The sequence below is a fragment of the Oncorhynchus gorbuscha genome, linkage group LG16, assembly GCF_021184085.1.
Source record: "Oncorhynchus gorbuscha isolate QuinsamMale2020 ecotype Even-year linkage group LG16, OgorEven_v1.0, whole genome shotgun sequence".
Classification (NCBI taxonomy): Eukaryota; Metazoa; Chordata; class Actinopteri; order Salmoniformes; family Salmonidae; genus Oncorhynchus; species Oncorhynchus gorbuscha.
The window spans coordinates 54,260,957-54,274,478 of record NC_060188.1 but is presented as its reverse complement, the minus strand read 5'-3'; the positions used below and the strand labels follow the sequence as shown (position 1 = coordinate 54,274,478).

At 42.3% G+C, this 13,522-nt stretch overlaps 2 protein-coding genes across 3 annotated transcripts in view; both read right to left on the bottom strand.

Moving 5' to 3' along the window:
- LOC123999644 (roundabout homolog 1-like) overlaps positions 1 to 724 on the bottom strand; it is a 32,819-nt gene extending 32,095 nt beyond the window's left edge. Inside the window, exon 1 of one of the 2 annotated variants that reach the window (XM_046305606.1) lies at positions 352 to 724. In XM_046305606.1, coding sequence (XP_046161562.1) covers positions 352 to 547 — 196 coding nt within the window. In that variant the 5' untranslated portion in view covers positions 548 to 724. The remainder of the gene's footprint in view (positions 1 to 351) is intronic. The other variant, XM_046305605.1, reaches the window with a different exon arrangement.
- Positions 725 to 5,427: 4,703 nt separating this feature from the next.
- Positions 5,428 to 12,621, bottom strand: tmem218 (transmembrane protein 218). Its single transcript, XM_046307431.1, has 3 exons — positions 11,956 to 12,621; positions 11,197 to 11,299; positions 5,428 to 6,025 (listed from the first exon to the last, which is right to left on the bottom strand). The coding sequence occupies exons 1-3, from the start codon at positions 12,063 to 12,065 to the stop codon at positions 5,891 to 5,893; spliced, it is 348 nt and encodes a 115-aa protein (XP_046163387.1). The 5' UTR covers positions 12,066 to 12,621; the 3' UTR covers positions 5,428 to 5,890.
- Positions 12,622 to 13,522: the final 901 nt, after the last annotated feature.

Here is a 13,522-nt window from a genome sequence, read left to right as displayed (position 1 = left end):
GCATAATTCATATAGAACTGATAATTTATGTATTTCAATTTTCATTAGTATGTATTTTTTGATACAACGACAGTCGATCAGATATACATGACCTAATCAGTAATGCATTATCAATAAGACGCCTAATAGCAGGAAAGCATTACTAATTCATGATATAGCCTAACTCCACAACTTCTATACTGCAATGAACTGCACCAAAGATGGATATAGTGGAACATAGAGAACCGTCTGAGCTAATAGCATTAGCACTCCACAACACTATTGAGCTCATCAAACCTTCTTTACTATGGTACAGGTTTCCCTCAAAAGACATTTGAGCAAGGTCAGGGGGGAAGGAAGGGTGGTGCTTACCTTTTCTCCGGTGTGGCCTGTCCCTATGAGGCCGATGCTCCAATCGATGACGGACATGCTCCTTATGATCCTTGACCTGTGTCTTTGACCCCTCGGCCAATCCTGGCTCAGGTAGACAGGTGCATTGGCACTGAAGTGACCCTTCCGCCCAGGTATAGAGCCAGGTCGCCCAGAGCAGACACATTCCAACCTGCATCTTCTAGCCTCTGCGTCTTCCCTATCTGGATGACAGCTCTACGCCAAAGCTCCGTGCCTAGCGCACAATCTCTGCCCCTGGTAGAGCCCCAACAGGCACATCTCAGCTAGTCTCTCCCCAGACAACTCTTAGACCTCCCTGCGTTAAATTATTTGGAGATTGTTATAAAGAATGTTTTTTCTTTATATTCCTTGCACCCTGGCTTTTGTGCTCCCCTTCCTTCCCTCCCTCCCTCCCTCTTTCTTTTTTTGCCTCTCTCCTTGCTCTCTCACTTCTCTTTCTGTGTGCCTCTTTTTTCTTTTTGGTGGGGGGGGGGGGGGAATATGTTGGGGGGGAACAATGATTGAAAAACAAGTTCAGGCCCCATACTGGGAGAGGAGCGAAGAGAAGGGGACCAAGGGGTCCTGTCTCCTCCAACAGCATGTGTCATTCGTTCTGCACGGAGCAGGGGGACAGAAAACAAGGCCTGGAAGGGGAGGAGAAAGGGAAGAGAGTTTGGGGCAAGGGGAGGATACAGAGAAGCCTGTTTTACCAAAGCTTGATCAGTTCCATTAATCAAGTGTCTACCAGCTGACTGATCAAGTCCAGCACAATTCCACTTTCTCCACTCCGCAACATCAAAGGGATTGGATATGCATCACGCCTCCCCACCCATTGGTTTGTTCTGAGATCATTTTTTCAAGGGAGACTGACTAAAGTAGGCAGGCGGTATCTGTTAACGGTGTGCCCCCCTTTTCTCCCCATAGCGCTTTAGACCAAGGATTGGAGAGGGAGTGTTTCAGACCCTCTCTGAAAACTCTAAATGCATCAATGCAAGAAAGGGTAAGCCTTTGTTGGAGGATATTCATGCTTTTCCAACAAGGAATATTACAATATGCCATGAAAAGCCAAATGCAAGATGGAACAAAACTAGACATCAAGGCCGGTGCATTCTCATTTGTTGAGGTGTAGATAATTCATTTTCACCGGTGACAATTTCAATTTTCGGAGCTCACGTATCAATTATCTGGCCAGAAGAACGCCAGTTCCCTTTGATAAGAAGGGAAAGGGAAAAAAAGGGGCCACAAAGGGTTATTTTTTTCACTCGCGGTCTTCCTTTAACGAGGCAACTCAAATCCCCATTGCCCACCCCCCACTAGTGCAACTAGCAAGGCAAATTTGTAGCCGCCTGCTCGCACAGTATGAGCCCTCGTACATCATCTTAGATCAGCGATCACAATCAGACAAAAGTTTTTTTTTTTACAACAACCTTGTCGAAACGTTCTGGTCCGATGTTTCAACAACCACTATCCAGTCCAGCTGGTTGGAGACGAGAGGACTTGGGGGAACAGAGGTAACAGAGGTACCATGCTGGGCTAACACATCAGACCTGATCATGGGTTTTATCCCAACAACCACTTGACAATTGTCTCTTTGTGCCCAACAACCGCTAATGGACAATGACAGACTTGACGTTGATGTACTAAAAGTCACTATGGGGCAGGGAGATGCATTCAGGGAAACCTTCTGCTGTATGCATCTAGTCTAGCAGTGAGCAGTACACATTACGATACATAGCTAACCAAACTGTAAACCTCATAAAACCACCCTGATTATAATATCTGATTGGCTACATCATCTTTCCAGTGTGAATTCAGCTTCAAAGTCTAACGATTGAGTTCAATGGGCTATCACTATTCCATTTCAGGAACATGTCTGTGCCAAGTCAATAGTACAAACACCTCTTGCATCGTTAACCATTTCTTCAACACTTCATTGAGCTTTTCCATTGAAAATCACTCGGATTCCATTTGATACAAAAAGCAAGACCAACAGGTATGTCCTGTCCTCCCTGTGTATGAACTGACCGGACCACCAAACACACACACATCTTTCCTTCGGACCACAGTGACCATCTACCACAGACAACACATCTCTCACTCCATCATTACCACCACAGTCTTTTTAAAGCCCGACATCGTAACCCCTTCCCCGGGAGGTGGCCCATGTTTGGACACCTCTCCCCACAATCACAGAGGGATCCCCGAAGAGCCACGCTTTGCCCCGTGATGGGCCGTCGGGTCTGAGCTGACAAGAGGCCATTGGAGAGCACTCTGACCTCTAAATTGGGCCTTCGTCTTCACCCTGGGAGGAGGTAATCCCCTCCTGAGAGAGGGCTAAGAGGAAAGAGGCGACGCCGGCTCCCGGGACTCTGGATTTGTCCCAGAGTGTGTGGGGCACTGACAGCACCTTCTGGCCTCGCACAAAGGGCGTAATGGAGCGAGACCGGGTCGGCAGTGAGAAAATCCAGTCCTCTGCCCCAAAAATACATCGGCAGTTGCCAGGGCAACCCTGCACCAAGCAAATTTCTACCTCCCAAAACAACTAATTTCCCAGCTATGGTGAAGCAGCCAGCCAAGCCAGGGTAGTGAGGGGACTCACTGGAGGTTTGGATGTTCCCAGTTCCACTCGTTGGACAGGGAGCCTTAATCAAATTCAGGCTTTGAGGGATTTAGAACCAGTTCAACCATTTTTGGGGGGGTTTTCCCCTGTATAAGCCCTCAACAAAAAATGTATACTTTTGAAACCTATAACAAATTGGCAACGGAGGCCTGCTGAAAACTTGCCAGCCGAGTGGATCAAATATCCATCATCAATACCGGCAGTGCTAAACCATTGGCTCTTGTCGCCTGTCAAAAAGCTTGGAAGGGATGGTCTAACCATGGGTCAGGATGTTGGAGCACTGATAGAGGATCTTCAGGGTTAGGTTGGGTAAGAGTGGAAAGGCTTGATGACACTGGCCATATTACACCAGGAACGGAGGATGAAGGATAGGGTGCAGGGGGGCAAGGCAGGAGTTCTGCTTCAATGCATCTCAAAACAGGCTCTAGTGAGGAGCACACTCCCCTTCCCCCCCTGCTTCAAAACCAAGCACCACTCCCACATCCTGGGCTTTGCACACCTCTTTGCCCCCACATCTCTATCTCCCTCTCTTTTTCTCTCTCTCCAGCCCCCCCCCCTCTCTTTGTATGTCCAGCTGGCTGCTCCACAAAGGCTCTGGATCGAGGTTCCAAAAGAGCTTCAAACCCCCAGACGCTTTGTTCTGCCCATTTTCCCACTCCCTAGAGACGGAGTTTGGTAACAGAAATGATAATAAAAAAAACGGGATAAAGCAAAAGAAAGAGTGAGAAAGAGTTGGATTGGCTGGAGCAAAGAACTTTGGGCGTGCGTCTTGCGCAGGCCCTAAACTGTCAGATTTGGAGCCTGAGGCAGCTGAAAGATGTGGTAATCGGTGGCATCTGCTGCACGGCGACCTTGAAATATCAACTGTTATTGCAGGAAAAACATTTCTAAAGGTACATTTCAACGACAACCCCCACATATGCAAATAAACTAGTCTCTGCTAACATTTCAACGCATAGGCCACATTAGTTTTCTATACCTCCCAGGTAAATCCTATCCAACAAGTGTCACTATGCTTCAAAACATTATACCACTCTATGGCGAAGATCATGTTTCATGGTAATCACATGCTCGATTACAGGCAAGGAGCCCCCCCCCCACCCACCCCCACCTATACCCCTTGTGTTGAATTATCTCAGATCCATCCCATGCCAGGCTGCACCACCCATTTCCAAGACTGCGAGAGGGACCTGTGGTGGTGGATGGGCCTGACCGTGTAGAAAAGGCCACTGTGTGGAGATGTGGGCCGGAACTAATAGGATTGGTTTTGATTCATTAGATTCTCTTTCATCATCCTGGTTGGAATTTCACTGCACGTCCCGTCAGGCTTTGCACTTTAAATAGGGGGCTGCAAGGAGCCAAGAGAGGGGCTGAGCAGTGGAAATTGAGCCCCTAGATTGCAAAAAGCATCATACTCTGTGGAATCATTGGTGATACTATCCTAACCACGCCACTGTGTAACAGAATGGTATAATTAGAGATAAATGATTGACGACAGAAATGAGAGCAGACATCCATCTTACATCTTATAGGTTACTTACTATCCTCTAAGGGGCAAAAGGAAACATGTTAGTGTCATGGTGCTATGTTACCAATAATATACCAAGAATATATATTTTTTGTGATGTCTTTCACAATACTTCTACAGGCCCGGCCTCCCAGTATCACATTTGTTGCAGTCTGAATAATATAGGGAAACTTGATATATCGTATGTTGTCCTGGAGATTACATCTCATTTTAGGATTAGTGAAGATGCGTGTGAACGCTACACAATGCACACTTCTGATGAGCATTTATGCAATTTTATCTGAGAGTTGAAATAACAAAATAACTTAAAAACAATAGCATCCATTGTTCAAGGAAATAAATGCTGCATTAAGTTTTTTTGTGGGACAACAGCAAAACCAGAATTTGTGCTTTCCCACTTTGTTTTATTGTTTGGGGGTATGAGACCGAGAAAGACGGCATCAGTCAGTTGAAAAATTTACATTTCAATGTAGTCGAGTGCAGATCCAATCTGTCTGGTTTAAATACCGGCAAATGTGACAGAACACAGGATGCATCTGGAGTTAATGAACACGCTCACTCCATTTAACTATGTGAGAGGGCTACTACTTCACATCGTAGTATGTCACAGCATTGCTACTGACAGTTCTCTCTTCATTCAATTTACTTGACTGACTTGAGAGGCTTCATGAATCAGACAGCTATGAGAAGTGTAATCAAAGAAGATATCTTAATTAACCAAAGTCACTCAAAAAGACACCTGGCTGCATCTGAACGTAGACAAACAGCGCTATGCATATCCTTAACAGGGCCTGCTTCAGCAGGACTAGGCCTGAGTTCTTTAGTGGCATTTTGATGCTGGATGATTTTGCTCGAAGGAATTAGTTTTCAGTAGGCGGGATAACCAACAATTAAATGTTTAACGAAGTTGTCTTGTAAAATATTTGTATTGTTAAAAAAATATACAAGTTCAGTAAAACAAAAGTGAATGTCAAAAATATACATACAGTTAAATTACAGCTATAAGTCTTATCCTCTGAACTTTAGAGGGCCAAGAGATAAATACATTCCGTTAATGCAACTGCTACCCCACCACTACAATTCAAACTAATAGCTATCTATATACAAAACATATAATCTATGTCAGGGTGAGATACCGGGCAACATTTTAGCCTATCTTTAATTATGGTTGGCCTAAAACTCCCCCCAACAACAAACACAACAGTTGACCACAGAGAAAACATTGGCTCTGCCTGTGTTTTGGTTCAGGTGCCAACTTGTCCGGTGCTCCATTTAACTAGGGCCCCTCTTAGTTGGCCTTTTCTCATCTCCAGTGCTGCACATACGGCCCTGGCCACCAGTCTAGCGAGTCAACTTGGCCTGGCCCCTCCGCTCTAATGTGTTCTCAAGGGCTTGGCATAGACGGCTTCCAGGAAATGCAGTGGCAGCAGGCCAAACAGAGCAACCAGGAAGCCCAGACTGGCCACTGACAACAGGACGTATCGGCCGATGAAGAAAGTGTCTACGATCTGTGGGAGTAGAGAGATAGGGTTGTTATGTTCATTCATTGGTTGACCAAATATACTGAACAAAATTATAAAAAACACAACATGCAACCATTTCAAAGATTTTGCTGAGTTACAGCTCATATAAGGAAATCAGTCAATTTAAATAAATAAATGAGACCCTAAACTATGGATTTCACGACTGGGCAGGGGCACAGCCATGGGTGGACCTGGGAGGGCATAGGCCCACCGACTGGGGAGCCAGGACCAACCAATCAGAATTAGTTATTCACTACAAAAGGGCTTTATTACAGACTAAGCCAAACTAACAGTACTCTTCTCATAATATGAGCCTCCCCCCTCAACACTTTACATGTTGCCTTTATATTTTGGTTCAGTGTAGATCAAAGTCCAGATGGATGATGAATGAGTTAGATAGGATCGATGATGGTTTGTGTATATCTGATAAATGGGTAACTTGTGTTTTAATTATCCTAATTCCTCTTTCTTCCAACAGATGTCACAAGTGAGCCACTGTAATCAGGGCTGGAGGGAAATGGGAAGGCAAGGCAGGCTTCTCTCCTCACACTTAATTCACTAGTGGCCAAATGTTTAAGCCAAATGTTAACATGGACTTTGGTAGTGTCTGACTTGACTTAGTAGATCATGACCCGTGTTGCTCTATAAATGTACACGTTTCAGGCAGTAACTATAATGTACTCAAGCAAACATGGCCTCGTTCAATAAATGGACATGATAGGGCAAGAGACTTGTCAATAATGATGCGAGTAATAACAGGCCTTATCTTAAAAGATAATGATCACTCTCAATGTATACAATATGATCACTTGTTACATCATCCACTTGAAATGGCTCAAAAAACTAAACACTTAGGTAAGTTGAAACAATGGCAAAAATACAAATGATTCAAATCACAAAATAAAATGATTGAATGCATTATGACCAACCTTCCTCAAAGAGACACTAACTACACTTAATATGATTCATTTAATATAATACATAATTCACAGATGAGTCAATAGTACTGTGTTCCATCATCTTGGTCAATACAATTTCCAGCCAGTGTGTGTGTGTGTTAACTGGGGGCCCCCATGACTTAGATACAAGGTTACACTTGGACAGTTGTTGGTTTTACTGCGAGGCCTGTTGGAACAAAACAGAAGGACCTGGGGGGAGGAGTGGAAGAGATGACTAACCAAAAGACCCAACTCCCTGAAGACCTGCTCCACCGTACAGATGCCAAATATTACGAGGCGGTAACAACCTACTGCTGACTAAAGATAGGATACTGGGGCCTTGGTGGGAGCTTCGGGGCAGGGGTGGGGGGCATTGTCTCTGGCGGATGCAGTGTTCTCTCATTTAACGCATCTCATTTTCTAATTTGCCAATTAGCCAGCAAGCGGAGCCCAGAGCTGGGGCCCATGTTTTATTAATGTGGCATCGAGCCGTTCGGTACGGAGGCCCTGTCTGGGGCCGGCCTAATTGGCACTGTGATATTTTGTTTTTGTTTAACAGCAAGAGGTTAGCCGTTTCTTACACACACACACACACACACACACACACACACACACACACACACACACACACACACACACACACACACACACACACACACACACACACACACACACACACACACACAGACACATGCATACACATTCACACATTATCGTGGTCGGTCACACACACACAATCTCTTAGTAACACACACACAGTAGCTAGTTATTCAGAGGTAAGTCACATATAATTTAATAGGATCTCTGTGGTAAGGAATAACTGGTTGAGCCTCTTCTATAAGACCACCTTCTACAAGCAAATTGCATGTGTAATAGGTCTGCCCTTGTGTGTTTCAATAGGCTTGGGCTACATCATACCGAACTGTATGGTTTTTGATGTAGTAATCGTTTAGTACACCAGTTGTAGACTATTGACAACTAATTACAATGTGCAATCAGCCGAATTAAACCTATTTTAGCTACGCTTGTTTATTTTAGAAATTATGCACTCCACCAATCATCTTTTAAAATCAATAGAAATGTTTTTTTTTACACATGCCTAAGATTTTAAACTAATTTAAAAGTCAATGAATATTTCACTATATAAACCTAAATACATTAACACTTTTCTGTGGAAAAATAGATTTTTAAAGTATGACAGAGCAGCAAATTGTGAATTTATTCACATAAAAAACAGAACCCATAATGAATACATCGTCGAAAATATATTGCCTGATTCATCCATCGGGTCTGTGTGTCAGCTGATCTTGCACATTGGCCTAAACTAACAGGAAAACAGGCACAGAACCATGTCTACGGCCCAAATTGCACCCTATTACCTATATAGTGCAGTACTTTTGAACAAAGCCTTATCAAAAGCAGTCCACTAAAATAGGGAATAGGGTGTCATTTGAGACTAGATTGCAAATTTCAATAAATTCCCTGGTATTTCCGAAATCGAGAGGGAATAAGCAGGAAATCCAGTCGTCCAACCAGGGTTTCTGGAAAACCAGGGAATTTATGGAAAGTTCCCATAATTTTGCAACCCTATGAGACACAGTCCATGCCTCTTTGTACTTCTGGTTTTCCCATGCTCAGACAGCGCAGCAGGAAAGGCAAGCGCTGTGGTCTGTCTGTGCTGCGCTGCCTTTGGGGAGAGATAAACCAGACCAGGTCTTTATGACAAACACACCACCACATGTTCTGACTGCAGCTCTGCAGCCAGGGCCAACAGGCCACTCTGCTTGGCCTACATAATCTACATGGGCCACAAAACAAAAGCCACCATGACAAAAAAAAAATGGGTTGCAGTTTACTTGTTTGGGACAAATCCCTCTGTGTTGTTCAGGGGAATCATTTGATGAGCGCAATAGGCTATTCATATTCCATAGACCTTCATAGTTAGCTAATAATGACACAAAAATTATGCACATGATTCAATGGGGCAGATGTCTGTAGCTGTGCTCAAATACTCATACTAACCATACTATTTGTGACGTGAATTGAGTATATAGTATGCTTATTGGTCATAGTATGGATATAGTCAGTATACCAAAAGTTACCAGATGAGGTACTAAATTTGCAAAAATATGAAGTATACACACAAAGGACTTGGGACCCATAATGAAATTCTTCAGGAAATTTGCGTGGCTTCACATCGTTTTCAGATTTGAAGAAAATGGTGGAAAATATGCAGCCGAAGTACAACGAGAGTGGATACAAATTAATTGCATTAACTAATTATAACAAATGTTAAGAAAATGTTGAGCAATGTAATAAAGTAATGACTTTTCAAATAAGTTACCTTACACGTTATGCTGGCTGACAATTTGTTAGCTACACTGTCCTTACAAACCATGTTATTTGGCTACTTATACATCAAACTTGCCAGTATATTAACTATAGGCTATCTACCTACCCAACGTTTATTGACTTGATTATTCCTGTCATTCTTTGCTTAGCTAAATGGTATAGTCATGGTGCGTTCTCAATGGACATTTGGGTGCTTTCGTAAATTCGCTCTGGCTATCTACTCCGATTTCAGAGCACTCTTGTCTGAGTGTACTAGAGCCCAGAATAATGAATTTACGAGCGCTCAACACCCGTTGAATATGGCCAGTGTCAGTAAACGTTGGCAAAAAAAGCATATTTAAATTGTTGCCAGCAGCACAGTTACAGTCACCAACGCTTTGGAAAACATAAAAACAGCCTACCCAGCTCTGCTAGGGCGAGTAAAATTATCAGTGTGGTCTCATTTGTCTGGAAGTAGCTAGCAAGCTAGCCGACGTTAGCTTGGGTCCTTGACTGCTGTTATAAATTCAGAATGCTCAAAATCAACTTCTCGGCCCAAGCCTCCCGTGTGCGAAACACTCTGAATTTACAAAACAGACAATCTGACAAAGCTCTGAATTTACGAGCGCACACTGGCACTCCACATTGAATTTAGGATCACACACAAAGTTGTAAAATGTCTAAATAGTAATTTGTTATGCTAAACTAGCTAGCAAGAGGTTGCATAGCAACAGCATCAACTTGTTGTCTTGAAGAGTAAGCTAATTTGCGTTGACTCTAGTGTTCTATTTGCACATGTGCATTTACGGGGCACCCCCCCCCCAAAAAAAATAAATAGCCCAGCATCACACAGTTCTTCTCCCTAAATTCCCTTTCCCTCCGTGTCTCATTCACTCAATTGCATGCAAACACAAGCTCCCGTTAGGCCTACAGAAATAGATGCATATAAAACTGTATCCAGCTGATGGGATACACAAGCAACATTCCTTGCAAAATGACACCAGTTTTATCACAAATTCAAAGTGGACTGATATGTGTTGCAGTTTTGGAACGATTGTGTCCCGTCTATTTTCCACTTGGGCTCCTTTGTGAACCGCTAGTGCCGTTTAGAATTATCTAGCCTAAGCTATAACCCCACTAAACATAGGCAGGTTCCAAAAATGAAACTAGGCAAAAACATTAGTTTGATAAACACAGAGTATATTTATCAGAATCATTAAGCCTAGACCTACTCAAACAGATGTCGTGATTGTAATTCATCACCACGCAGTGTTCAATGTGAAATTGTTAATCCATTTAGAAAATTCCAAAGAACAGGCAGAATAAACTAAATTGAACATCGGAATATCAAAAATACAGATTTTGTTTTGTAACCCTGAAGAAAATAGGCTTTCAACTCGCCAAATACAGCCCCGTTTCAAATGATCACTGAGAATAACTGTTCCAGACGTGAGATGTTCATCACGTCGCAGTGGCAACTTTTTTCATTTGGAAAAATATTATATTTTATTCTATTATATTACCTTTTTTTTAAACTATAAAATAGGTGTCTAGACTGTGATAAGGGCTCGGGAAATAAGAGTGTCTTGTCTGCTAAATGAATTAGGATTTGTTATCTATAATGGTTATAACAAATTAGCCATTGTCGCGCACTGTTGGCATAGGCCTATAGATAAATGCACATATATTTCTTTCCAGAGCGGGCCTTGTGTTCTAAAAATATGGGTTTTTTTCAGTCGAGTAATCAAGTAAAAATCTGAAATGCCCATCCCTAGTTGAGTATCAATATTAGAAAACACATTACACCAGTGGCTCCCACTTCTAAAGAGAAACTTTGACACCCAAGAGCCTTCTGCAGCTGGCTGCCTCTATGCTGGATTACATTACCTCGATGTCTTTGAATGGTGATGGAGTCTCTGAGCTGCGGGGGAAGAACACCAGGATAAGAGTGGCAATGAAGGCCAGCAGGAAGACAGGGATGACGCCTAACCTGTTAAAAAACAATACAGATATCATTCATATCATATGGGGTCAAATTGTATTATTCAAATATATTGACTGGTAATCAATCACTTTTGATTGTGTGTTCTTTAGGACTAATGCAAAATAGGCCACGGTCATTGCAATCAACATCAATCAGCCCAATCAAATATGTATAACCAGTAAACTAACCCCTTTTTACACGTTTTAGTGAGTCAATTAATTTTCTCAGAGTAAAATCTTGACATAACCATTTCAGTCGCCGTCAGAAACATCTGACCTAGACAGTAACCGTGCAAATAGCAGGCTGATCTAAAGTCGAATAACAGTAGACGGCCCTGGACTAGCCATACATCTGTATAAAACATGTAGTATTTGATGTGATCTCTGAAATACATTATAATCCCTCTGAAATACATAATGTACAGTATAAACCACAAAAGTGTAAGCCAGGGATTTAATGTTGGAACAGCCAGTGCAGCATACACCTATGAACCTGTGATTTCACCTCTTGGCATGGCGGTTGTAGAAGCAGGCTATTCGGGGCAATGCAAATGTACAGTGTGGTATCATGTCTGCACAAGATAATGTGTAAAAACTGTGTTGAGGTAGCCTATTTAGCTAGGCCTGTATGTATGTATGTATACACAACTACCGGTAACTTACTTAGTTGGTCCAGTAGCTCTCAAAAGGATCATCCCGAGCACGAGAGCCACAATCCAGATAAGAGCAATGAGGAAAACCCCAGTGCCCACGCCCATTACCGTGCCAGCCATTCTTCACCAAAGGGTTAACCTAGCTAGCTGATCACAGTCATCTTGAGGAGATTCAAGCGAGCTAGTTAGCTGCTCACAGTCACGTCTTGAGGAGATTCAAGTGAGCTAGCTAGCTAACGTAGCTATATGCGTTAGCTAGCGCTGTTGTTCAGCTTAAGCAAAGCTAATTGCGTTAAATTGAGTTTCTGTAAAACAAGTTGCACCCTAGAATGCGAATTGCATCGTTTAGAACTCTAGACGTCGCATTTTGCACCCGACAGTAAAGTTAGCTACCTAGCTAAATAGCTAGCTCGTACACTCAACACAACATCCAGGCCTGTGAGCGCGTGCTGATTCAATAACTTGCTTTCCAAATAACTCAAAGTTTGAGACCGCTCGTGATAACCCACAACACCAAAAAATGGATTTCTGAACGCAAACAGAACTTGCACGAAATCACTTCTATACTATCGCCTGCGTGCAAACTGTATAACAACTAGCAGCTGGATCCAATGGTTGCAAATAAACTTCAATGTCATAGGACAGAAGCAGCCTGGCAATGTGGTTGTTACTAATACCGAATAGAGTGCTGGGAAGTGTAGTGTATTTCAAGAAGAAGGAGCATCTGAAATTGTGCACGCTCTCTTGGTTGCCATAAACAACAAACAATGATGCTTTAACTTTGAATGCTTAACCACAATAAATCCAACTAACGTGATGTTGATTTTACCAGTGGGCAACTAGAATGCTTTTCAGACATTTTGCCAGTCACTGATTTTATAGCTAATAAGACATTTTTTTATTATTATTAATTGTTCAAGGGCAGAACGACAAGTTTTTACTTTGTCCAACGCTCAACGCTGGCCCAACGCTCTAGCCACTAGGCTACCTGCCGCCTATTGCCACTGTAACATTGGGATAATAGATCTTTGTGAATAATTTGATAAATAAAGCACTTTTTAACTGGTGTGTTATCATTGCAGTGGTGAAAAAAGTATCCAATTGTCACACTAAGATACCTTAATAGAAAATGAATAGAAAATGAAGTAAAAAGTAAACGACTACTAGAGTAAAAGTTGTAAACATACATAACTATCAAAAGTAAATGTATAGATACCTTAATAGAAAATGAAGTAAAAAGTAAACGTGAAAGACACCCAATAAAAGACTACTCGAGTAAAAGTTTTAAACACACATAACTATCAAAAGTAAATGTATAGATCATTTAAAATTCCTTATATTAAGTAAACCAGACATTACTTTTCGAAAATGATTTTAGCCAGCGGAACACTCCAACAACCAGACATTATTTATACTAACGAATCATTTGTGTTTAGTGAGTCTGCCAGATCATAGGCAGTAGAGATGATGACCAGGGATGTTCTCTTGATAGGTATCCTGCTAAGCATTAAAAATGTAACGGGTACGTTTGGGTGTCAGGTAAAATGTATGGAGTAAAAAGTACATTATTTTCTTTA